This window comes from Acomys russatus, chromosome 14 (genome assembly GCF_903995435.1).
Source record: "Acomys russatus chromosome 14, mAcoRus1.1, whole genome shotgun sequence".
NCBI classification, from domain to species: Eukaryota; Metazoa; Chordata; class Mammalia; order Rodentia; family Muridae; genus Acomys; species Acomys russatus.
Window position 1 is genome coordinate 10,284,146 of NC_067150.1, and position 26,030 is coordinate 10,310,175.

Consider the following 26,030-nt stretch of genomic DNA (forward strand, 5'->3'; position numbering starts at 1 on the left):
GTATATAGTTCACACACATCAAAGTATTAAAGGATAAATGTTTTTTAATACAAAAATTTAGCTTCAGAAAACTCTTAGGACATTTGGTGGGAGGACGACTATGGAGGCTAGTCGCATCAACAGCGCATCCTTAATGTTTCTACAAGTCTCTACATTCGTGACACAGGAGGTTTTAATCATAGTGTATGGCTCAGCTCATGGGATCATGATTTGGTGTCTTTCTCTAAGCTTTGAGCTCCATGCGGGCACTGAGCATGCTCACATCATCGCATTTCCTGCAGAGCTGCCAAGACCAGCCAGATGTCTACAGGGCAGCAGTGAATGCTGTGGAAAGCCCCACCCCATTCCTTTGAAAGCACAAACCCCTCTCAGCTGTCACTCCTCAACAGGGCATCTTTTCCATATGCTGGGTTGTTTTCACACTGACCCTTTCGGTTACTACTTTGTTTCTGATGTTGTGTGCCCAAGATGGGTGAGGCCATCACCAGCCAGGACACGATGAACAGGAGGCATATGGTGACATGTCAGAAGTCTAATTCACAGCCCAGGTTAAGGGGCCAAATGCTATCTCTTTTGTATGACGCAGGCATACATCAGGTAGTATCCACAAGATGTGGTTAAAAAAAAAAAAAAAAAAAAAAACTGTGGGAACCATAAAGTGGGAACCACAAAGCCAGGAGTTAAAAGAGATGTACATTTATCATATAAAAATCTTTAAATGAATGATATTAGAAAATATAACTACTGTATCGCTTTCCCAAGAAGAACGGGATTAGCCTGTTTGGTTGTTTTTGTTTCTGTTTCCTGTTTTTTGTTTGATTTTTGTTTTTTCAAGACAGGGTTTCTCTGTGTGGACTTGCCTGTCATGGACTCACTTGTAGACCAGGCTGGCCCTCGAACTCACAGCGATCCAACTGCCTCTGCCTCCCAAGTGCTGGGATTACAGGCATACGCCACCATGCCCGGCCTGTTTCTTGTTTTTAATGTGAATAATAACCCCTTTTTTTTCATTCGAAATCGTCACCCAGAATGCAATGCACTCTCTAGAAGAGAGCAGGGTCATGCCTGTTCAAATCCTATCAGCCATGACTGCCAAGATCTTGGCTGTGCTTGGCTTTGGGCTTGGATGTTTCGAATCCACAGTGCCTTGTTCCTGAGTTAGCAAGATGGGACATTCTCATCAACAAATGAACAGAAGATCGTCAAAATCATCCAGTCCTACACACTCAGCCCCGAGCCGGGCACATGTGGGTCCCACAGGTGGCCCGTACCTCTGCATGTCATCCACAAGTCGGGCCAGTTGCTGCTGTCTTCCCATAGGACTGAGCCGAGTTGCTTCAGCTACTGCCTTCATCAGGTGGAAATCTGAGGTTGCTTGGCTAGTTAGGCCTGGAGAGGCAAGCGAAAGCAGTTAGACAAGGGGCGCAGGTGAAGGGCCAGCCTGGCGCAAGCACATCAGCCAGAGGTACCAAGTGCAGAGCACTGGACAGCACAGGGCAAGCCCCAGGAGAGGGCCTCACCCTCCCTGACACTGCCACCCTTTAACACAGTTCCTCATGCTGCGGTGACCCCAAGCCATGACATTAGTTCACTGCTGCTTCATAACGGTAATTTTGCGGTTATCAATCATAATGAACATCAGGGATGCTGGCTATCTGATGTTGACCCCCAGAGGGTCTCCACCCACAGACTGAGAACTATGGCAACAGTTTCTAATAGCATAGCTGAGTGTGGAGGTGCACACCTATAGTCCCAGCATTCAGGAGTTCTAGGCCAGCCTGCTCATTGTAAAACTGTCTATTTTTCTTTTTAAGGAGATCGCTCTGTAGTTAAGAGCACTGGCTGCTCCTCCAGAGGACCTGGGTTCAATTCTTAGCACCTACAGGAACTACAACTGTGTGTAACTCTAGTTCCAGGGTGTTTAACATCTTCACACAGACAAAACACCAATGCAGGCAAAACACCAATATAATTAAAATATAAATAAATAAATAGATAGAGAGACAGATCTTAAAAATAAAAGTTTTCTAGTAGTAGTCACGTTTCTAAAAAGTGCAAAAATGAAGTATATGAAATTATTTCAAGTAGTATTATTTAATCCAGTGTATTAAATGTATTAATATTTTAAATGGAACAGATATAAACAATTATTGCCCAGTTAATATTGTTAATACTAAGTCTTCAGACTCTGGCCTATCTTTCTCATTCTTAATATACCTTATTTCACTTTATTGTGGGTAGGGGATAGTAACACTTCAAATTTTCAATAAATGCATGTGGCCAGGAACTATATGCCAGACCTGCAGAGCCTCTGAATCATAAAAGCACTTAGAATGAACACCTCTCCTTTCAGACACTGTATTCCCTTATTATCTATCCTTAAGCAAATGTTTATGTCATAAGCACTTCAAGCAACACAGGTTGTCACTCACTTGAGCACTGCTAACAGCACTGTAGACACTCAGGCAGGCTCTGCCATGGAGTGTGAATTGACACTCAGGCAGGCTCTGCCATGGAGTGTGAATTGACACTCAGGCAGGTTCTGCCATGGAGTGTGAATTGACACTCAGGCAGGCTCTGCCATGGAGTGTGAATTGACACTCAGGCAGGCTCTGCCATGGAGTGTGAATTGACACTCAGGCAGGCTCTGCCATGGAATGTGAATTGACACTCAGGTAGGCTCTGCCATGGAATGTGAATTGACACTCAGGCAGGCTCTGCCACGGAGTGTGAATTGACACTCGGGTAGGCTCTGCCATGGAGTGAGTGTGAATTGACACCCAGGCAGGCTCTGCTATGGAGAGAGTGTGAACTGACACCCAGGCAGGCTCTGCTATGGAGTGAGTGTGAATTGACACTCAGGCAGGCTCTGCCATGGAGTGTGAATTGACACTCAGGCAGGCTCTGCCATGGAGTGTGAATTGACACTCAGGCAGGCTCTGCCATGGAATGTGAATTGACACTCAGGCAGGCTCTGCCATGGAGTGTGAATTGACACTCAGGCAGGCTCTGCCACGGAGTGTGAATTGACACTCGGGTAGGCTCTGCCATGGAGTGAGTGTGAATTGACACCCAGGTAGGCTCTGCTATGGAGAGAGTGTGAACTGACACCCAGGCAGGCTCTGCTATGGAGTGAGTGTGAATTGACACCCAGGCAGGCTCTGCTATGGAGAGAGTGTGAACTGACACCCAGGCAGGCTCTGCTATGGAGTGAGTGTGAATTGACAACCAGGCAGGCTCTGCTATAGAGTGAGTGTGAATTGACACCCAGGCAGGCTCTGCTATGGAGTGAGTGTGAATTGACACCCAGGCAGGCTCTGCTATGGAGTGAGTGTGAATTGACACTAAGGCAGGCTCTGCTATAGAGTGAGTGTGAATTGACACCCAGGCAGGCTCTGCTATGGAGTAAGTGTGAACTGACACCCAGGCAGGCTCTGCTATAGAGTGAGTGTGAATTGACACCCAGGCAGGCTCTGCTATGGAGTAAGTGTGAACTGACACCCAGGTAGGCTCTGCTATGGAGTGAGTGTGAACTGACACCCAGGCAGGCTCTGCTATGGAGTGAGTATGAACTGACACTCAGACACTCTCTGGTATGGAGGGAGAATTAATTTTTGGGAACTGGTGCATGAAGAAACTAAGGGTCATTCTGGTTCACTCTAACAAAATAGCATGGTCAAAAAAAAGGGGGGTCGTATTATGATTTCCTCTATTATTAAACTTCAAAACGCCTGCAACGGGCAGGCGGATCACTGTGAGTTTGAAGCCAGGACAGCCAAGGCTGCACAGAGAAGCCCTGTCTCCAACAACCAAACAAACAAACAAAAAACTTCAAAAACACAGCAAAAAAGCAGCTCAGCCTCCAGAAATTATCCAGAGGCAGATCTGACATCAGATCACCAGGAGAAATGCATAAAAGAAAAGAGTCTAGCTCTTCATCCTCCCATTTGGCCAAACTACTACCTAAGCCATTTCAAGGGGGCCTTGCCCTCTAGTTACAGGGACACTCTGGAGTTGGGCAGTGGAGTTCGACACCCAAGCCTTACCTGTGAGAAAGCAGAGCTCCGGGATCAGGTGGACCATCTGAGGCTCAGCATGATCGGTTCTCTTTCTTTTCAACAGACTAACAAGCACTGGCTGATTTAGGTCAGATAAAGTGATATCATATTGCTATAAAATACAAGATTAACAAGGGGCCAATAAATGTGGATACAGAGCAGAGTGGTTACAAGCAGCACAACCCACAAATGAGTCATTAAGTAAATCATTTTAACACTCCGTACAACTTCCTTTCCATGCCTCGTCTTTTTATACCTTTAATTATCTTTTATTTTTAACTACATTTTAATTTAGTGTAGTGTAGTGCACGTGTGTGTGTGTGTGTGTGTGTGTGTGTGTGTGTGTGTGTGTGTAAATACATTTATGTCATAACATAACTGTGGAGTCTGCTGTCTCCTTCCATTATGTGAAATCAAATTCAAATCATTCAGGCTTGGCAGATGAAGTCTTCACTGATGAGCTGTCTCACTGCTCCTTTTTTATTTCTTATTGCAACACTGGTTCCAAGACGTAACTCCTCTGCTTCCTCTGGTTTTCCTCCAGATTCAGAACAACCTTCAGCTGTCTCATACGCATTGTAAATGACTGAAGCACATGCCCACGTTTAAACAATTGGTTCTAACCCATCTCAATTTACCTTAACAATGTTCACATACAACTTGCAAGCAAAGGTTAAACTGTACTCAGCTTCCCAGAAGAACAAAAGGGTCTTTGATACCCAGGATGGCACTGTATATCACGAAGTAGAAGCAGCTGAGAACTGACAAGGGGAAATTTGATACCCAGCTCTTCTGTCCACTTTTCTTCTATGAAATGAAGGTGACAACAACTCACAAGTACCACAGTGTGTGGCTTATGATGAATCCTCATTGGTCACATCACAAGTACCACAGTGTGTGGCTTATGATGAATCCTCACTGGTCACACTATACTCTTTCCCCTTCTTAAACTTGAATTTCACCTTGCCAAAAGTTCATCTCCAAAGGCAAATCATAGCTAATACTAGCTTCTAGTACACCTCATGACAGGACTAGAATTATAAAATCTACAAATTACCTGGGAATTAAGTTTTACTGACATTTAAATGTATAATTAAGGGCATGAAATGTAAACTTTTCTCTAGTTCAATAAGGGCTTAAAAAAAAAAAAAAGAATGGTTCAGGAACTCTGGGTTACAGCTGTGAACACAGAAAATGCTGTGGGAAAATGTTCGCCTTTATCAAAAGAGTCTATACAAAACTTCATTAATTCAGTTTAGGAGACCAGAGTGCTTTCTTCCTCTCAGAAACCAAGGTGGACACAGAAATAGAAGAGAAACAGTCTCTGACTTTTCTGGTAACCACATGAAAGCAGAGCCACACACAGGAGAGACCATGCACCCATGATGGGAATAGACCCTGGCACGGCCCCTCCCACCCAAAGCAGTGAGGAATCAGACAGGTTCCTGAAGGCTCCACAGCTGGTAAGCTGGAATTTAAGCACACTGTGCTGAGCTTGGGCTGGTACGTCAGGGGCGCTTCATAAAGGAGTCCATGGATGGAGAACAGACAAGAGTAGTGGAGTCATACAGAACCACCCTCCGAACTACCAGAAGAGGCTCTTCTACGCAGGATGCAGGGGCAAGCATGGCAGAGGTGGCTGTCCTAAGGCAGAGTCTACCTTCTCCCTTGGCCCCAGTTTTCTAGGAGTTTTCAAACATTTTTCATAAGATGCTTTCTATCCTGAAAACTGATTATACAGAAATTCAGTGTGCATCTTCTAGTTCAGAAAGGAGGACATTTTGAAACCTGACATGAGTTTGTTCTTCCTCCCTAACTACACAGAGCATGCCAACTTTACCACACAAAAGGGACCAGGTCTCCCTATGGTGCCCTTTTTAGAAAATGACAAGACCTAAAATACATTTGTTCAATTTACTGATACAGGGCGGAAACCCAGCCAATTAACAAAGTACAGGTTTACTGCGCACACTCAGAGCTCGCATTGTGCACAAGACACCTTACACGCTCCTGTGCAACAGGATTCAGAAGGCCATCTCTGCTGTAGAGAGAATGTGCCCAGGAGCTATGCGACGCACTTGCAGGCGGCTGCTGCTCACCTTCCGCATCAGTTACAGACAAGCTGTAACTGCAATCTGAAGCTACAATCTGCCCTGGGGAGCCAACAGAGAGGCACCGCGTGGCTGCATGGCAGGTATCTAGGAAACACGCATGGAGACTGGGCTGCTAGTGACCACCAAGTAGACAGGGATTCTGAGGGAGACTTGAGTGGGTGATGCTGAGGGAGATGAGGCTAAGAGGCAGGATGGGCCAAGCTGTGATTCTATCGATGAGGAAGTGGAGGGCAGCAGGAGTCTCCACCAGCTTCCTGTGCTCACAGTGTGTAGGCATTAGGTAAAGGCTCTGAATACACTCGCTGTGTGCACTGCTCACACTACCCCACAAAGGTAGATATGACCCCATGACAGTGAGCTTAGGAAAGGCCCCTCCCCAAGCTCTTGACTTCATTACTTTGTCTAACTTACACAGCTAGCGCCACGCCTTCCCCGCCCCTTCTTTGAAAGGTTGATCTTTTATTTTTCTAACCAAGAAAGGTCAGATACAGCGGGGGCAGAATGCTACATCTTAAGAAAGTCATTATTGGGGCTGGAGAGATGGCTCAGAGGTTAAGAGCACTGACTGCTCTTTCAGATGTCCTGAGTTCAATTCCCAGCAACCACATGGTGGCTCACAGCCATCTATGATGTGATCTGATGCCCTCTTCTGGCCTGCAAGTGTACATGCAAATAGAGCAGTCTTATATATATTAATATATATATTAATGAAAGTCATTATTTTTTTCAATTAATTTATTAATTTATTCATTTTATATCTTGATCCAAGCCTCCCTCCCTCCTCTCCTCCAAGTGTCCACTCCTACCTCTTTCCCCTCTCTCCCTCCCCTTCTTAGAGAAAGGGAGCACTCTCCCATGGGTACCAACCCACCCTGGCACATCAAGTTTCAGGAAGACTAAGCCAATCCTCTCCTACTGAGGCCAGACAAGGAAGCCCAGATAGGGGAAATGGATCCAAAAGCAGACAACAGAGTCAGAGACAGGCCCCGCTCCAATTGTCAGGGGAACCACGTGATGATCAAGCTGCACATCTGCTGCATATATGTGTACGTATGTGTATGTGTGTGTGCATGTGTGTGTGCATGTGTGTGTGTGTGTATATATATATACATATATATACATATATATATATGAAAGAAACCATGCTCTTCTGATTTCAAGGCATAACCACATTCCTGGGCAATATTCACAGAATGCTCTCCCCAATGGCAGAGACAGTGAGGAGAGATGCAACGCAAGGCGACCACAGGACTGACCACCACATTACCTGCACCATGTGCAGTCCCACACTAGCACACCGGGCTAGGGGAGGTGGTCCAGGGAGCACGTGATGGTTAAGGTGGAGAGCTCATGCGGGTGAAAGCTGAACGAGGAGGTGGGGGCAAAGAGGGGAGGGGAAAAGGCAAAAGGATTTTCCAGCTGAGACTCACAGTCCTAAGGAGCACGGGTGAGTGAAAGACAGCCAGCTGAGACAGCCCCGGCACGCTCAGGAAATGGAAGTGAGTGTGCAATGCTAGAATGGGGGTGTGCTGGTTAGTCGACCCGACCCCCACCCTAGAGTTATCTGAAGGAGGAACCCTCAATTGAGAAAATGCCTCCGCACAGCCCAGTGTGGGTAAGCACAGGATTTCTGACATGGCAGAATTCGACATGGCTTCCTCCCACATGGGACCATGCCTGGGCTGGTGGTCCTGGGTTCTAGAAGTAAGCAGGCTAAGTAAGCCAGGGAAAGCGAGCCAGAAAGCAGCAACCGCCTCCATGCCCCTGCATCAGCTCCTGCCTCTCAAAGTTCCTGCCCTGACTGACTTTGGTGATGAACAGCAATGTGGAAGTGTAAACCAAATAAACCCTTTCCTCCCCAACTTGCTTTTTGGCCATGGTGTTTATATACAGCAACAAAAAGCCTGACTAAGGACAGAAAGCAAGGCAAAATTACTGGCTCTGACTACAATGTCTCAAACTACAATGGAGAGAGCTGCCTTGTAGGAGCCAAAGTGAATGATGGTTCTCGAGGAGAAAGAAGAGAAAGAGAAAAAAAGTCAGACTAACACAGATCAACCTGAAACACAGAAGAAAACCACAAAGGATGTGACCCAGGGGTCAAGAAAGGAAGGGATGAGGCCAGACCGATGGGCATGTTCACAGAAATCTGATACCATTGTAATACACAATACAGCATTGTTAACTGTAGTCAGCCTCCCCCATCAGCGTGGAATACCACCTCCTGTGTGACTATGAGTTTCTCCAACAGCCAGTCTCCCTCACACCTCCCCCAACTCTGCCCTTTCTGGCTCCTGGAAACCTGTTCCACTGGCTACATCAATGTGCCCAACTGTTCCAGCTTCCAAAGAAAAACTGTGTCGTGTATGCCTTTCTATGCCTCACTTCTTTCTATGCCTCACTTCTTTCATTTAACACAATGATCTTAGGGATATGACATACAAATGTCCCAAATATGCATCATAGAGGTACGTAATTATCTACCCATGGGGAAAAAAAATCATTACTGATAAATAAGAAAAAAAAAAAAAAGAAAGCCACTCAGGCTGAAAAAGGTTTTTTTTTTTTACTTTCATGGAGCTATTTCTGTAATACAAAGCCAGATGCATAACCAGTGACACTTCTGGAAAGAACTAGAAGAACTTGGAACCACCACAGCTATTTTCCCAAAGTGGCTAAGGAGGAAGAGAACTTTTCCAGGATATAAGTGAGGATCAAGGACATGAATCTAGTTTTTTGTTTTTTAATTCCTCTGTGAGATTTGAGAGGTCTGAATGATTACAGAAACCTCCTCCAGATGCTTGCAAAGCGAGGGCCACAGGATTGTGGCACATAACACGGAGCTTCCAGAAGCAGCGAGAAAGTCCACCAACATCGCTCTTGAGTGTCTGCTATGGGATGGAGACTTGGCTGATAACCTGAGGTGCCCAAAATAGGTCAATGCATGACTTGAGGAGGCAGACGTCTCCCTCCCAGAGACTGTCATGTCCTGTCCCCAATAATGAGGCTGAGTTCAGGGATGGCAAACCTCCTGGATTAGCACCACAGGCTCCTAGGGGGCCTGCTGCCTGGCTGAGAACAGAAGGTTGGTCACTGCTTGTCTGGCTTAAAGGGGTATGCAGGAAGAGGAAGCAACATGCATGAACATGCATGGGGGAGAAACTGAGTCAAGAGTCACAAAAGGACAGTAATTTCGAGTACAGGGAATGAGTATAGGAGAAGGGCGGGAGGAAGAGAGAGAGAGAGAGAGAGAGAGAGAGAGAGAGAGAGAGAGAGAGAGAGAGAGAGAGAACTGCAGTGGCCAGACCAGAACCCCACAAGGAAGCATACAACTGCCTCCTAAGGCAATAAAGTCATGGACACATTAAAGCTTGGGTGTGACATGATCAGATATGATTTCAAAGCCAACTACAACAAGAAAGAAAGAAAATAGAGCAACAGAATGAGTTGGGTGGGGGATAGACTCACCTGGACAGTTCAGGGAATTTTCTGGAAGGAACGGTGTTGTGGTCTACATTTCTAACATGTCTCCTATAGGCTCCCCTATTTGAGCATTTGATACCCAGCTGGAAGTATCATGCTAGAAGATTCGAAAAGCTTTAGAAAATGGAGCTAATGACCTGGGTCACTGGAGAGGTGTCTGGGGGAGCGGGGGCGGGGGGTGGGTGGCGGGGGAGGGACAGGCCTGAGGCTTCGCAGCCTAGCCCCACCTCTGGTCACTCTCCGCGGTGTGTCCAGCCAGCTTCCTGCCTCCCGCCTCCTGCTCCCATCTCTTCTCACAATGGTAGAACGATCAAGAGGTCACAACCACAAGACAGAAAGCGCTACCTCTAGGCAAAGAAGACAGGAGACAGGAGGAGCCACTCCTACCTGCTTGTAGTAGTCCACGTACGTGACCACAGAGCCGCCTCGCTTCTGAAAGGCGTGTGTGGGCTTCACAGACCAGTCAATGTCGTCGATACGGTACGTTTTGTTGTTGTATCTGGTAAATGTGAGACACTTTGAAAACACATCACCAAATCACCTTAGGTGCACGGCTACCATGCTACGAGATTGAGTTAATTCAAAAGACAAGATCGACTCCTGAGGTTGTGGAGACTTCTAGCACGCTCACATCTTTGCGCCACGTGAACAGCTCTTAGCTGAGAAGAGTGTGAACTGTTCAGTACTCAGGAAGACTACACACACACACACACACACACACACACACACACACACACATTCCATCTGATGTACTCAGCAATTCATGCCCCACAGTGTTCATCTCACTGTCAGACTTGAGTTCTAGGCAAGTCAAGCTTAAATGTTCCAGGGATAACATGTCATATATTAACTCCCAGGTAGTCTTTATGATAAAACACACCAATGCAGCTGGTCAACCACACAGTTCTGGCATCCAATGTTAATCTGTCTCCTTGGACTGGCCCTCAGCCACACTCAAGATCCAATGGGCTAGGCCATTCCAAATGCCCTTTCCCTTTCAGCACTATGCACTATGCTCTCCTGTGGCCTGGCATGCAGCAGAGACCTCCAAGGCAGGTTTCCAAGAGCTCTGGGTACCTTAAAAGGTGTCTCTAAAGGAGTATGGTGAGCTAATGCATCAAGGTGTCACGGGAAGGCAGAGGGAGCATCCCCGTGCCCGGCAGGGGGAAACCCGCCCCTCTGCTGTCTAAGCCGGGAACCCAGCTTTAAGACAAAAGTCCACACCAGGCTAGTCACTAGGATGGTCCAGAAAGGAAACCAGTCTTTGACATGCCGTTGAAAACCCAGGAAGATTTCTAGCCTGCCAGCCAGTGTTCAATTTGGCTCACTGTTCACTGAGGTCAAATTACAGTGATAAACCCAGAAGCCTGCAAGGGAGTGAAGCATGCCCTTGGTCTAAAAGGCCTCAGAATCTTCAGGGGACAGCACTGGGACACACATTCTGTCCAGGAACAACAAAATGGCCGGGAAGTGGTGGCCCTAAGCAAAGCACTACAGGGAGTGGCCAGAGGAGGGTAAGAGAGGATGGCTCTAACCCAGTGGGGCCATGGGAAGCTCCGGAGCTAGGTTTGGGGAGGTAGAGATCTGAAAGGGGGAACCAGACACTGAGAACCAGGCAGAGGTACTGGACCAACACAACACAGGCTGCTGAGGGCCAGGTGAGGGAGGGGGACAGTGAGGGAGGGGGACAGTGAGAGAACACATTCAGCCACATTGATTTAGGATGGTCCAGAAGTCCAGAAGTCAGCTGCGATGATGGGGGCCAGATAGGCCTTCCACATGGTTGAACCATGCCTGTCTGTCTGTCTGTCTATCTGTGTGTCTGTCTCAGTCTCTGTCTCTCTCTGTCTCTCTCTCTGTCTCTGTCTGTCTGTCTGTCTGTCTGTCTGTCTGTCTGTCTCTCTCTCTCTCTCTCTCTCTCTCTCTCTCTCACACACACACACACACACACGCACACACACGCACACACACACACACTGTGCCAAGTACTCCAGCCAATGTGCCGGGGACATTTTGGATCGCAAACACTCGTAAAACGTCCATTCTTGATAACAGTCAGGGGCCAGCTCTTACCTGGTAAGGACAACAAGCCCCACCAGCTGTTTCTGGCACGCCTCAGTGAAGCCGGACATGCCAGTTCTGAAGCAGAGATCAGTCATGAACTCCAGAACAGTCTCATTGCGGAGGACTTTGTAGCTCACGTCAGCATTGAACAGGAGTCTGCTTTCAAAGTAGGACACAGAAATGGCAAACCCAGGCCACAGCGACAACCTTCAAAAACAGCAATGGAAACATTATTTTTAATATTTAAGATGCAGTAGCAGAAAAACTCCCAACCTGATGAGTTCACTCTAATTCTCTGGAGGTCGTGGGTGGTTTCTGTTGTCATTGTTTTGTCTTTGTTTTCTCTTTGGGGCAATTTATTCCAGTTACTGACTAAAAACATTAACTTTTTTTTTTTCCAAGCTGGGGTTTCTTTTCTTTTCTTTTTCTTTTTTTTAAAATTTATTTATTTATTTATTTTTGTTTTGTTTTGTTTTTCGAGACACGGTTTCTCTGTGTAACAGCTCTAGCTGTCCTGGAACTCTCTCCGTAGACCAGGCTGGCTTCAAGCTCACAGAGATCCTCCTGCCTCTGCATCCCAAGTGCTGGGATTACAGCTGGGGTTTCTTTAAACATAGATTTAGGATACGATTCCTGTGAACAGAATTTCAAACTGAGCCCTGATACTTTGGGCCCCGCATTTCTCATTGGAGCTGTTCAGGTGCTGCAGGGCTGTCACCAGAGCCCATGTCAGCCGCCTCAGCCATGCTAACTTCCATCAGTGAGGACACAGGGCACTAGACGCATTTCAGAATGAGACAGTCTGCTTTTGTTGCTGGTTATCCACAGGAAACCAGTTCTGAATCCCTTCTAGAATTTTATGACCCAGGATGCTAACCAAAGAACACAAACATCTGGGTTCACTATCCCCCAAAACAAACAAAGCACAACAGAACACTCGAAAATTTCAAAACCCCGTTGCATTGCATATTCCAGACAGCCCACACCTCACAGGAGGCAGAGCAGCGAGGTACTTGCTGTCTCATAAATTAAGCCGGTATATCTAACTGGCTTGGTGGGGACAGATAATATAAGCAAACCTACTTGTGCTGGGGGATCTCCACTGGTTCTGAAGGCTTATAGAAGTTCCGTCCAATTTGGTACATATTCAACTTTTTAAAGATCCTGGAAGCAAATGTTTAGAATCTTTAGTAAACATTCATAGCAATGTGATAAACATTTGGGGGCCGGGGAGACAGCTCAGTGAAGAAAGTGCTTGTCACATGTGTCACATGAACATAAAGGTCTGAGGCTGGATCTCCAGAAGCCGTGGAAAGCAGGACACAGTAGCACAGATGTAGAGTCGCAGCCCTCCTATGGGGAGATGGGAGGCAGACACAGGAGAATCCTTTAAAGCTCACGGGCCTGCTAGCCTGGCGTTAAGTAGCAATGAACTGAATGAACAATAACGAGAACTTATCTCATACAGAGGACATGAGGAAAAACAGAAGAGCTGTCCTCTGACCGCCACACACACTAAGGCGTGTGTACACACACACACACACACACACACACACACACACTACACATACAACTAGAACACTAAATATATGTGAGTATATATTTGTAAGAACGATAATTTCATACTTAAAATAATGTAGTTGACTTTTTTTTTTTACATTCAACTGAAATAATATGGTCAATTCTGTATAACTATAATTCTAGGTAACCGTAACAGTAAGATATGCCATGTATGGGGCTCTTTTTAACCCCTCCCTATTTCAGGAGGATGAGCCTGGTTTTGATAAATCACTCACATTCCCTGGGTGCACCACATCTTGGTGACACTATCTATCCTGGTCACCCCTGGGAAGGGGCGGTGCCCAGTACATGGAGAAACGTAAGCACATTGCGTCAGAACACAGACGTGCCAACTCAGGCGATCTGGCTGCTGCCGCCACAGAGGCCAGTCTCCCATATAAAGTGTGTAGATCAGTGCCTGCTCTGGTAAGCAAGGGGCACTATGATGAAACACACAGGAAAGTACCTTCCACACACCAGCTGGTGTAACACAGTCCCCTCACCAGGGCACAGAGGGTCAAATATTTGACTAACCTTAAGAAATAGCATGCTGTGTAAGGAGGAAGTTATTTTATGTGCTCAGATATTCTGGAAAGCCCCCTGACTTCCTGACTTCCTCCCCCTCAGTCTACTGTGGAACAGAAGGTTGGCATCTCTGCAACTAGGGTCCAAACACAGCATCCTAACACACATGATGCTGTGCGGATCCAGTCCACTTGCTTTAGTGTATCTGCTTGTCTCAGCAGGGAGGCTTGTTCAGTTTTGTTTCCTCACCTCCAGGCCCTACCAATGGAAAATCTGCTTTTGCTAAGTGTATATAGGGACCAAGGATTCTGTATGTGGTCGGATTCCTCCATCCCCAAGGTGATTGTGAATCCTCAGTTCATTCTGAAGAACATCAAAAGCTCACACACTCACACTCCTCCTCCCCTCCTCATGCTGTGGACAAAGCTTTGGGGCTTGAGAAGGAGCGAGGGCAGAACACAGCTAGCACGCGGCCTTGTATATCCAAAGGCAGCCAGATAGCAAATCTGTCACCTGGCTAATGCCACCTCAGTGAATTGGGTCTAGGATCACTGTGGGGCAGTGCACAGGAAACAAAGGAAAGACTAAAAACAATATGACCTAAGTTGGGGGTAAGACTGGATAATAAGGATTTGGACCAAAAAGTGGCTGAGATGGATTGTGTCCTATCTTACCGCCAGGGTACACCATGCAATGTCTGTGAAACATCACCCCAGAGACCCAGCACAGTGGCTGATCACGTTCATATGTACGTGGAAAGGCCAAGCCACTTACTTTCTGAAGATGACACTGAAGAACTGAATGCACACAGGGGAGTTTGAAAGCAGCTCGCTCGTTAGAGTGAGAGTTATCTTTATAGTCTCGCCTCTTTGAGTTTCACATGTCAGTTCTGTGACCTGGGAAAGAGTGGTATGTAAAAGGCACAGTTTATCCTCACGTGTGTGGAGCACAAGTCCTCTAAAGTAGTTGCACACACATCAACAGCAACGGAGCTGTAGGTACGAGCGTGTGGGACAGTTCAATCTGCATCTGGGGATCAAATTACTTTAAAAGACGTTTCCTCAAAAAACATCCCATGCGCATACATATAGAGAGAGATGCAATGCACATATTTTTAGAAGACAGCAGACTGACTGCCTGGCCCTTTCCAATTCCTTCAGGAATTCCTGAGAAATTCCTCCAAAAGCTTATTTACAAAGCAGAGAAGCTGGGGAGCAGTAGTCCTCAAGGGGGAAAAGGTCTAACAGGAGAAAGAGAAAGACAGGGGAGGAGAGAAAATGTGGGTGCTGGGATGGGAAATTTCATCCTATTAATAAAAGCTTACAAAGGGCTGGTGAAAGCCTTGGAGCTCACTTAGAATGAAACCGTTTTAGCAATGAAAGGACCACAGGGATAGGTTCTCTCTATATAAGCTCCCCAACTGAAAACACAAAACAAAAACAAAAATAGAAACAAAAACAAAAACAAAAAAAACCTCCAAGTCACCAAGGCTGGAAAGATGGCTCCAACATCTTCTTGTTCTTGCAGAGGACCAGAGTATTGTGAGTGCGCACACACACACACACACACACACACACACACACACACACACACACTCACACACACTCACACACATACACACACACACAGACACACAAACACATATACACACACTAATAATTAAAAACAAAAATAAATCTTCAAACAGAAACAAAAAACTGCCTCTAACCAAGCAAGGTTCAGTACAGGTTTTTTAAAATACAAACATTCATAAATCAGTCAATAAATATCAATCAATGATCAGAGGCTTTCCCAAGGGTAATAGATTAGAAGTTAGCTCATTAACAAACATCTGCATAGTCTCATCCACCTTCTCCTAGTCACAGTGTCAGTTTTTATAGCAGGAACTGGACGGCATAGATGCAAAGAGAAACTGGTCCCTCCACGTGAGGTAGGATATTTCACTGGGGAGATTCCTGGCCTCCGATGACTAACACAGAAATGGCAACAGCTACAGAGACCTCACCAAGGTCAAGGTAAGTCCTAGACACAGGAGCAGGAGGGACATCCTGCTCCCAGCCCCACAGAGACTGCAGACAAAGGACGCAGACAACAATGGTTGTGAGGTGAAGAGCTGAAGAGGGTTGGCAACAGGCAGTCTTGGAAAGTGTATTTCTCAACAGCTCTCAAGATCAAACACTTCACCCGCTTTGACCCCCTCTCACCAAACACCAACTGCTCCAGCACTTCCTCCATCTGTTCCTGGACCCGCCCCATCCAGTGTCCAGGCTGCTACCCTCCCAGTGCACACTGCTTCTCCCCCTCCTCCCACCGCCTGTGCCATCCACACATCTCTGTGCATCTGCAATGTTTCTAAGTGATTTCACTTGTTCTGATACTGCCACGCCACGGTGCTTAGAGAGGCTCTGGCGGCTGCCTCTTCCAGGGTACTGAGTGGCCTGGAGGAAGCTGCGTCCACTGTCTCTGAGGTGGGAGTGAATCCAGCTGAAGCTGCCGGATTGTGAAGATGAATAGGACACTCCGGGACCCTATCTTCATGTAGAGCACAGAATGCTCGCAAAGGTCAAATAGAGAACACAGCTTTGGATCTCTCTTCAAGGCCGTTTGACACAGTGCCAGGCTCTTCCCGCCCCTCTCAGGAAACAGCAATAGAATGCAACCGGGAGACTCTCTTGTGATGGAGGAACTCTCCTCCCTTCCCTCCATGTCCAAAAGGACTTTTAAAGTTCTCCTTCCCGTCCGGAGCCACTTCCACACCTTGCTAATCAAACCTCTGAGAGCAAACATTTCTCACATGTGGCCCCTTGCTTCTGTCATTCAGCCTTGGCCCTTCCCCATTGTCCACCTCTCTCACCCTGAGTCCTTCCTAAAGACACTGACCACAACTCTCACCAAGTGTCCTGCTAGGAACAATCCTGCTTTTCATTACGCTGACATCCGACTTTGGAGTAAGACCTTCAGGCTCTGTGAGCTCCCCGAGTGATAAGAAGGTTAAAACACAGGTGTCATTAAGAACCTGGCAGGGCACACCGTCTACAAATGGAGTCTGGTAGATGCAGCAGCCACATGCAGGACAGTTCTGTGAAGCTGATCTGAAGACTCGCCAAGCATAGAACTCTACACTTAGACAATAAACACAGTATAATAAGAATACGAATTCCGGTCTAGTTATTGCTAAGCACTCATGCCATTCCATCTGGTTCTGTGTGTATTTGTAACTCTGATGTTAAGCAGAAAACCTTTTTAAAGAAAAAGCCCCCTGTTCTGTGTCTTTATTTCCCCCGTGGTGGTGCTAACACCCAACATACACAGTTGGCTCTTTGTCAGTGCACAAAGGCGGCAAACAGACGTGAATGGTGGAACCTCCCAGTGACAGACGGTGTATGGAGAACACAGGAAAGCCAGGAGGCAGCTGGAAAGCTGCTGCCAGAGTACGGACAGGAACGTAAGTTGCTGCAGAGCCCGTTCAAACCTAAATAAGCACTCTAGAATCGTGGGGACTGAGAGGGGATGTGGGATGGGTTATTCCAATAAAGGGTGAACAGAGCTCACTCAACAAGGACAGGACATACACCAAATAAGGAACGCAGCCATCTTGTGTCTGCACCCGTATCACCTAACCTGGGAATAAGGCCAACAGCCCTGAAGAGCCCCACGCTGTCCTACAGCCTAGCTTGTCACCTGCCTCCCTCACCACACTCTGTCCCCAGCATGGGGATGTGTTTGACACATATGACATGCTATCTCTGAACTGAGGTCAGCAGTGCTAACCTCTTCCTGGCATGTACGGAACAGAATTTTTCTAGCTTTGCTAGGAACAGCTGAGGTAAACTGGACCATGCCAGTGTCACACAAGTGACTTCTAACACCACTGAAGCCTCTCAACTACTGCTCTAGAAGTGACTCAGAGAACAGGATGATCTTCGGCCTGACAAGACACTGGGAATCCATTGTGTAAGGATAAGAAGGCATGTTGCAGGCTACCTGGGTGTTACTGGACAAAGGGCTTGAAGGAGAAAAAGAACATTTTTAAATGCATGGACTCAGGTGCTCTGAGCTCACCATTTGGTGTCACAGTCTTAAAAGGATAAAGATATGCCCAGAAACTAATTTCCTGTGTAAGATCACAAAGACTTACTTATAATCAATTTTAACCTATGCTATTGGCACCATAGTGCTAAAAATGTTGAGCTGGTTGCCTAAGCTTTCTGACTGAAAGCATCAAAGATCTAGTCCTACGCTGTAGCGTAGCTTTTTAAGACCTGGGTCTTTTTCTCATAGTAATTCTAATCTTGTTTTTAAGGGAGAAGGCTGAGAGAACCATGCATACTGATGTCTATTTGAAAGACGATAATGTTAAAAATCTGAAAGGCGGGCTAAGAGAAGAGCAAACACAACTATTTCAAGGGTCTCATTTTGCAAACACTCTTGGACGTGACATCATACCTCATCTTGCCTATGACTGAGTCATGACAGGAAGGTTGGTCCTACATTCAGAAACTGATGTGACATTATTCGGCCACACAGACCCCTGCACAGGGGCAAGAACAGTGTGTAAATGCACGCACAGCCCCAGAGCCATGGAAACGGTGATTCTGCTTGGGGAAGCTTACCAAGCATATCTGTGTTAAGCATCTGCAGCTCTTGAATGTTTAGCATGCTGGAGCATCAGTTTCATCTATGACATCCATGGCTGATGATGTCTTTGGAAACCTTTGAGCTCTCAAGCCAGGGAGCAAAGTGGAAAAAAAAAAAAAAAAAAAAAAAAAAAAAAAAAAAGAAAGAAAGAAAGAAAGAAAAAGAAAAAAAGAAAAAGAAAAAATAAAGAAAGAAAAAAGAAAGAGAAAAGAAAAAAGGACAGAAAAAGACCACACACATGCATACCTTAACATACAGAGAGAGAGAGAGAGAGAGAGAGAGACACGGATGGACGAACAGACAGACAGACAGACAGAAACACTGACTACACTGTACCTTTTGGTCCAGCTTTTCTGAGAGGAAAAGGCTGGTGCCGTCAAATGCTTTTGCCTTGTCCAAGAGTATGCTGTGATTATAAAGCAAAGCGATCCTTAGCCTCCTAGAGGCTAACTCTGGGCTGTATGTGGCATGGTACTGGTACAGCTGCCAATCCTGGGGCAAATCTAAACTAAAGAGATTCGTAACCAGCCGCACAGGTATTCCACTAGAACCTGGGGAGGGAAGGAAAAAAAAAAAGATGTTTCTCACAGGAAGAGCACACCATGCTGATATTAACCCTATTTTTAAAACTTTACATGGACAGTGGAGGCTATAAAGCAGGGGCTTCTGGTCACTGGTGTGGGATAAACACTTGCACTTTCAGCCTGGCAACACCACAAGGTGTTAGTGTAAGTATGTATGCACAGAAGGCTTCTTAATCCGGAGGGACAGGTGTGACTTTCCAAGCTTGGGGGAAAGAAGCGTCTGACACCTTCCAGATGTGATGCCACCTGGATGTGCTTCTGCGGCTCCAGTCAGGTAGCTCGACGGTCTCAGGGGCTGCTTTCCCGTTTTACTGCTGAGATCACACAGTCTCACCATGAACGATACAACTCCCAACCTCTGGGAGATCCAGATGATCAGACCTTCACCAGGAGTTAGAGAGTTCTGACAAAGTTCTGTCAGTGGCTCCACCATGGTGTAAGTCCCCCAAAGAGGCAGAGGGAGGCTCTGAGAGAAGGACTCCTGTACAGAAGCAGTGTGACTTGGGCCTCTAATTTTACAGGCACAAGGAATCCATGTGTGCTTCTTGGAATTCCTTCCCCGTACACATTTTTGCTCACAGCTTAAATTTCTGCAGGGCAAAATTGGAGGTGGCCACAGCATCACTGGCTGTACAGGGGATGTCACATGCTCCTCTCCAGGACAGAATCTAGTAGGGTACAAATGGCTTTTTTCCCCCTCACTTCTCTTCACAAAAAATCACTCAATTTGTATCTTTCTTCAAAACATGCACTATTTTGCTTCTTTATGGAGAAGGTGGAAATGCAAGCCCCTAAGGGTATGAGAAATAAACTGTACTTGTATACCTTAGTGCTTCCTCAGCCTCGGCCCATGATACCTGCGTCTAGCATAAGCAAGAGATAAACAAGTCATTTTTGCTTAAAATTTTTTTTTGCTCTCTCAGATTCCGGTAAATGGCACCACATTTCAGCCATTACACGGATTGAGAGGCGTCAACCTAGACAGTGAGCTCTGGCAGCGCCTTGGAGATGATCTGTGCCAGTGTTTTCAAACTTCAGCAAACCCCATCAGTGCTGAGGTTAGGGAGGCATGTAAACCCACGGGTTTTAGTGTGTGGGGGGGGGGGGTGGGGTGGGGGATAAAAAAGACTTATTATCACTTGTGTGCACACTCATATGCACATGTATGCAGGTGCCCATCTAGGCTAGCAGGGCGTGTAACTCCTTGGACCTGGACTTACAGGTGTTTGTGAGCTGCCTGAGGTGGGATTGGAACTTCAATCCTCTGACAGTGCCGTTCGTGCTCTTAACTGTCCAGCCATCTCTCTAGCATGTTTCATGGAAAATCCAGAACAGCACAATGGACTCAGAGCACCTGCCTGCAGTGAGGTATGCACCGTGTGACACTGTGTGACAGACCCTTTGGCTTCAGCTGTGCACCTGCTTGCTAGATAATAACATATGTTTTTCATTTTTCTGCCTTTTTCTTGGGGGAAAAAAACCAGAGAAATTCCCGTCAGTGAGGGGGGGGGGCGCCACAAAGCCTTCTGGAAAGTCCAAAGAAAAGCACAGACACTACTTCCCAGAAGATACATTGGCCCACAACTGTGTATACAATTTCAGAAGGAGCCTGGATAAAGAAGTGTCTCCATTGGCTGTGATTTCTTGTGTACAGCTAAAACCCCAACAGGCTGATTCTCCACATAGGATATGGATTTGGAAAGAGACTCTATCTATCTATGCCCCCAAGTGAGAAGAAGGTATCTTTTCTAAAAGTGAGGTGTGGCTTGAGGAAAATAGTTCTGCTTCCAACAACAAAGCCAACACACTTAGAATGCCTTCCACACCACAGATGCTTGGTTGGTAGCTACCAGGTTGATAAACACACTCGCCTATTTTAGAACTAGAAATTTAAATTCTGCAGCAACACTTGGCAGCCTTTAAGTAACAAGAAGGGACTGGCTACCTGTTTTACAGTCTTTCACATGTGCCAACTTCTCTCTGGTACAGACACCCAAATCTATGAAGTCTTGTCTGTCTTTGCCTTGTGTTTCCTTGAAGGTATGTCCACCATCACCAGAAGAGATACCAACCTCATCTGAAACAAGAAGGCAACACAGTATGACAGGATACGTGCACCGTCCACATCAGGACCACACTGACAGAACTGGCAGGGTTTTCACTCAGATGTGCCTGCACAGCTCACACATTCCTACCTCTACAGAGGACTTTATCTCAACCCTCAAAGTTATAGAGAAAGCCTGGAAGGTTTAATTAGAAAGGAGACTTAGCATTAGCTTTTACAATCTCATACACGTCCTCTTCTTGGCTCAGGAGGCAGCTCTGCTCTGTGCCACACGTTAACAGGTGGCACTCCCTCCTCCTTTGCCTCTAGGGTGGCTGCACTCTGAAGAGATCCAGGCAGGGCAATCCACACTGACTCCTGCACTGAGGGGCTGGGTCCCTCACCTTTTCCCCAGCAAGGCACAGGCACCAATGATCAGCCAGATAACTGATCCTTTAGGAAGGGAAGGCAGTCTGCCCCAGTGTCTACCATTTACTTTAGGCCTTACAAAACTGACTAAGTCTGTTTCCATCTGAGTGGCCTGTTTAAGTGAGCACAGAAGATGGTAGCTTCTAGATGTCTTCAGCACTTGGAAGGTAATTCAGGATTTTACAGCAAAGCAACATGCCTAACAGTGTGCTGACCCTCTGGGCTCTGAGTTCATCTGTCCCCAAATGTCCCTTCCACCAGCTCCAAACTTCCTTTCAGACCTTTCTCCATGGAAATGGAATCTCCCAGTAGGTTTAAAAACAAAGGGGAAAAAAGCCCCCCAAACAAAAAACAATTTCATTTAATTTTCAGAGATTGATTTTTAACTGACCATCTATATCTCTCGCTGCTCTAGATCTAAAGAGATTTTTAGACAGTTTAAAATTTTAACAGAGTAGGCAAAAGCTCAGTGCTTTAGAGCACTTGCAGAGGACCAGAATTTAATTCCTAGAGCCCACATCAGGGAGCTCAATTACTTCACAGGGATCCAATGCCCTGGCCTCACAACACAGACACACATAATACGCATAATTAAACATAAACTCAAATCTTATTTTTTAAAAAGTTCAAACTAGGCTGGGCGGTGGTGGCGCACACCTTTGATCCCAGCACTTGGGAGGCAGAGGCAGGAGGATCTCTGAGTTTGAGGCCAGCCTGGTCTATAGAGAAAGTGTGAGTTCCAGAATAGCCAGGGCTACACAGAGAAGCCCTGTCTTTAAAAAATTAAATTAAATTAAATTAAATTAATAAAACCAAACCAAAACCAATAAAGTTTAAACTACACTAGAATGGTGGTTCTCAGAAACTGGGAGGATGGCCAGTGGGAAGTTATTTTTAACAAATAATAAGTTTCAGTTTTAGAGTACAAGAGAGCTCTAGAGACAGATGCCAGTGGTAACTGTACAATATAAGTGCATTTAAACCCCCAGGACTGTACACGTAAGGAAAAAAAGTTAGGTTATAAGTATATTACCATAATCCAGGGAAATCAACAACAATTCAGTCTGTCTTCAGAGAATGGAAACCGTGATGAGGTGGAAATGGCAACATTTGAGTGGCAGTGACAGACTGGCCCCACGCTGCCTGTCGGAACAGGCCTTCTGGGTCCATGTAGCAGAATTTCACTGCAGTTCAGATCACTGGGCACATGGACCTGGGAAGCCGCCACGAGGACACAGAGCCACGCCAAAGACTGCCTCTGAGAGTCAGTAGGCGCCTCAGTGCTTACAGCTTACCCACCGACTAGAAACCAATGACTTCACTGCATGGCCAAAAGAAAGGATATGGCAGACAGGCTTCACCCCAGGACATGAAATGAGCTCTGTTCTCCCCAGATTCATTTTAACCCTCTGGAATTAGGGGAGAACAAATGTCTCTTATTTAAGTCCCTCAGCTGATGGTACTTTGTCATGGCAGCCCACGCAAAACCCAAGGCACCTGGCATGCCGACTCAAGCTGTGTGACCAAGAATCCCGAGACTGATCCTGGAGCGATGTATCCCCAAGTCGCAGAGGGGACAAGGACAGCAGAGGTGTGTGCCTGGCTTCTCCCATCCCATAAGACAGGGGCATTTTTGGAATGTGTTTAACAAGGGCTCAGAATGTAACTTGGCCAGCAAAGGGTTTTGTCTAGCACGCATGAGACCCTGAATCCAATGCCCAGAAACAAACAAACAAAATCAAAAAACAAAATGGGTGTGGCAGAATACCGCTGCTGTAATCCCAGGACTGAAGGGGTGGGGAGGGCGGAGGCAGGGGAATCAAAAAATTCAAGGTCATCGTCAGGAACACAACAGGTCTGAGGCTAGCTGCACTCTGAGGCTCTGTCTCAAGGTTGGTTGAGGTTTCAAAATTATCTGCTGAGTGGCATGAATGAAAAGACTGCCTTCTCCATCTGGATTCAGGTGTCCCGGGCGCCACCAGGAAGCCGAGGGACTCCACAAGGAACATGTGAGAAGGATCCCTCAGGAAAAGGGAGCAGGGCGGTGGACAACAATGCTGTCTGCCATCTCAGGTGGGTCCCTCTGCTCAGCCGACCCAACAGCACTTACCTGGCTGGGAAGCGATGCTGGCTCCACTGCTGGCGGCCTGACTGGCAGCAGATATGGCCTACAAAGCAGGCAGAAAGTTTGCTCAGATTTAAACCAACTCACAGCCTACAAGGTTACCAAAAGGCAAGAATGGTATGGCGTCTGACATGGTAGATGACCGTGATCCGGAGCAGAAACCCTTGAGGGACAAGAGGGAAGGTGGCCATTCTCTACAAAAGGCTAAGGAGACCTTGCCACGTGCTGTTCGCATGAGCCATGCTGGCATCTGAGCATGAGCCAGGCAACAATATCAGAGCCCAGAGGTCAAAGATGTAGATGCCGAGTCCTAAGCATGGGATGACCCCTGTAGGTGCACTGAACCCAAACGAGTTCACAAAACAGGCAAGGACAGAGCCATTGGTATTGCAGAAACTTCTCCTTGCCCAAGAGATTATTGCATTTTGGCCCGTTTAAAAAAGAAAGGAAGGAAGAGAGGGAGGGAAGGAGGGAGAAATGGAGGGAGGGCGGCAGGGCGGGCAAAGTCAAGGGAGCTCCACTAAGTGATAACAAAGTCAAAAATGTTCACAAACCACTAGTCCTGGTCTGGGTCTAAAATGTTCTCCAAACATTGGCTGTGTAGTTGTTATTCAGGATCGGCTCTGTCTGGCCACCCAGCAAGCAGCCACACTCCCAAGTGTTTGTTCAATCAACAGCAGCTGAAGGGAGCTGGAGAGATGGTTCAGAGGTTAGGAGCACTGACTGCTCTTCCAAAGATCCCGAGTTCAATTCCCAGCAACCACATGGTGGCTCACACCCATCTACAATGTGATCTGATGCCCTCATCTGGCATGAAGGCACACATGAAGGCAAATGCTGTATAAATAAAATAAATAAATACACCTTAAAAACAAAAACAAAAACAAACAACAAAAAAACAGCAGCTGAATCTAACCCACGTCGTTATTTGAGACAATTTCTGACACAGGTTATCAAAAGCATCTGTATCACACCATAAGAGGCAAGTAAGGCTAGGTTTTGCTGTCTGTTTTTCTTTCGTTTATTCCTTCTTTTTCTCATACTTTCACAAGCAATTTACAACCAACTGAATTAAAGCTAAGAAAAGTAGAAGACAGCTATGCCACAGTGCTTTTTGCCCTCCCGGGTCTCAATAAACGCATCCACTTGAAAGAAAACCATGGGAACCACCCTCCCCCCGCACCCTCCCCCCCAAAAAAAGCCTTAAAGAAGTCAGAGGACAGAGGCGTGCCGAGGAAAGCGCTGCCCGGGACAGACATGGGAAAGAGAGAGAAAAACACTCACGGTGATGTCTCCTGGAGCATTCCCCACTGCCCTGGCGCCGTGGCCTGGGGTGCTGCCTCGTGCCCTCACACGGGCCCGGCCACTCATGTTCCTGGGTACCCAGAGACTTTCTCGAGCTGCTGAGCCTCAACACGTTTCCTTTCCTGCACGGTGATGATGAGGCTTTGACTAGGAGATTGAGATTATTTAGCTTTCTGAGATGGCTGTGGCAAACAGCACCCGATCGTGGGCGGACACGCCGTGGAGCCCCAGAAAACGCGCAAGAGCACGTGGGGCGTAGGAGTGCGGGGGTGGGCCTCGAGTAGCATCGCGGGACTTTCTGACTCTGTCTCTCGCAGTATGTGTTTTTTTTTTGTCCCCTCCTGGCACTTTCTTTTCTTCTATGCTCCCTCATTTGCAATAAATACCCAGCTTATAGTCCATCATTTTGAAGATGGATTTCTCTGCTCCTGGCTTTTAGAAATGACCCAATCATAAGTGGGTTCATCTGAGTGTTGTGAGAGCAGGTAAAAGGGTGGGAGGTTAGTCGATGGACCACTCTACAGAAGTTTGGAATGCTGTCAGAGAGATGGCTCTAACAATGTGAATCAGTCTTTTAACAATTAGGTTTGGGGCTGGAGAGGGCTTCCGAGTTACTGTTTCAGAGGACCAGGGTTGGGCTCTCAGTACCCACATAGTGACTTGCAACTGTCTGGAACTCCAGTTTCAGAGGGCCTGACACTCTCCTCTGGCCTTTGGGGGCTCCTGAATGCTCCAGGTGCCCATACAGATGCACAAATAAGAATGGTTTTTAAAAGTATAGTTTTTAAAGTGTTTGCAGAGCCTTGAGAACTCTTAAGAGACACGGAGCTGGTGAGATGAGGGAGAGCTTCGAGGGTGACGTCATTGGGGTCAGAGCTGCTTGTGTGACTATGGATGAGTCACTGCACAATCTGTGCAGGCAGACCAGTATTGTACTGGGGACCTGCAGGGACTGTGTCCAGCAGTCTGCTGTGAGAGTCCTAAGTGAGCCGATAGCTTTCTCTGCGGTGGAAACCTTGTGGTTTTGGGGAAGGGGGGGGGCGGAAACTCCAAATGGTCAATCAACAGCATTTGGAAGGATGTGAAACACCACAGAAGATG

The 26,030-nt window shown here is 46.8% G+C and overlaps 1 protein-coding gene across 2 annotated transcripts in view; it reads right to left on the reverse strand.

Moving 5' to 3' along the window:
- The window catches only part of Piwil4 (piwi like RNA-mediated gene silencing 4), a 40,357-nt gene extending 15,362 nt beyond the window's left edge, over nucleotides 1-24,995 (reverse strand). Inside the window, exons 1-10 of one of the 2 annotated variants that reach the window (XM_051155757.1) lie at nucleotides 24,903-24,995; nucleotides 23,610-23,667; nucleotides 20,972-21,103; nucleotides 18,779-18,993; nucleotides 14,579-14,700; nucleotides 12,803-12,883; nucleotides 11,729-11,926; nucleotides 10,043-10,154; nucleotides 4,047-4,170; nucleotides 1,272-1,389 (exon numbers count right to left, since the gene is read on the reverse strand). In XM_051155757.1, the coding sequence (XP_051011714.1) occupies nucleotides 1,272-1,389; nucleotides 4,047-4,170; nucleotides 10,043-10,154; nucleotides 11,729-11,926; nucleotides 12,803-12,883; nucleotides 14,579-14,700; nucleotides 18,779-18,993; nucleotides 20,972-21,103; nucleotides 23,610-23,667; nucleotides 24,903-24,995 (1,253 nt within the window). Of the gene's footprint in view, nucleotides 1-1,271; nucleotides 1,390-4,046; nucleotides 4,171-10,042; nucleotides 10,155-11,728; nucleotides 11,927-12,802; nucleotides 12,884-14,578; nucleotides 14,701-18,778; nucleotides 18,994-20,971; nucleotides 21,104-23,609; nucleotides 23,668-24,877 lie in introns of both variants that reach the window. The other variant, XM_051155758.1, reaches the window with a different exon arrangement.
- Nucleotides 24,996-26,030: the final 1,035 nt, after the last annotated feature.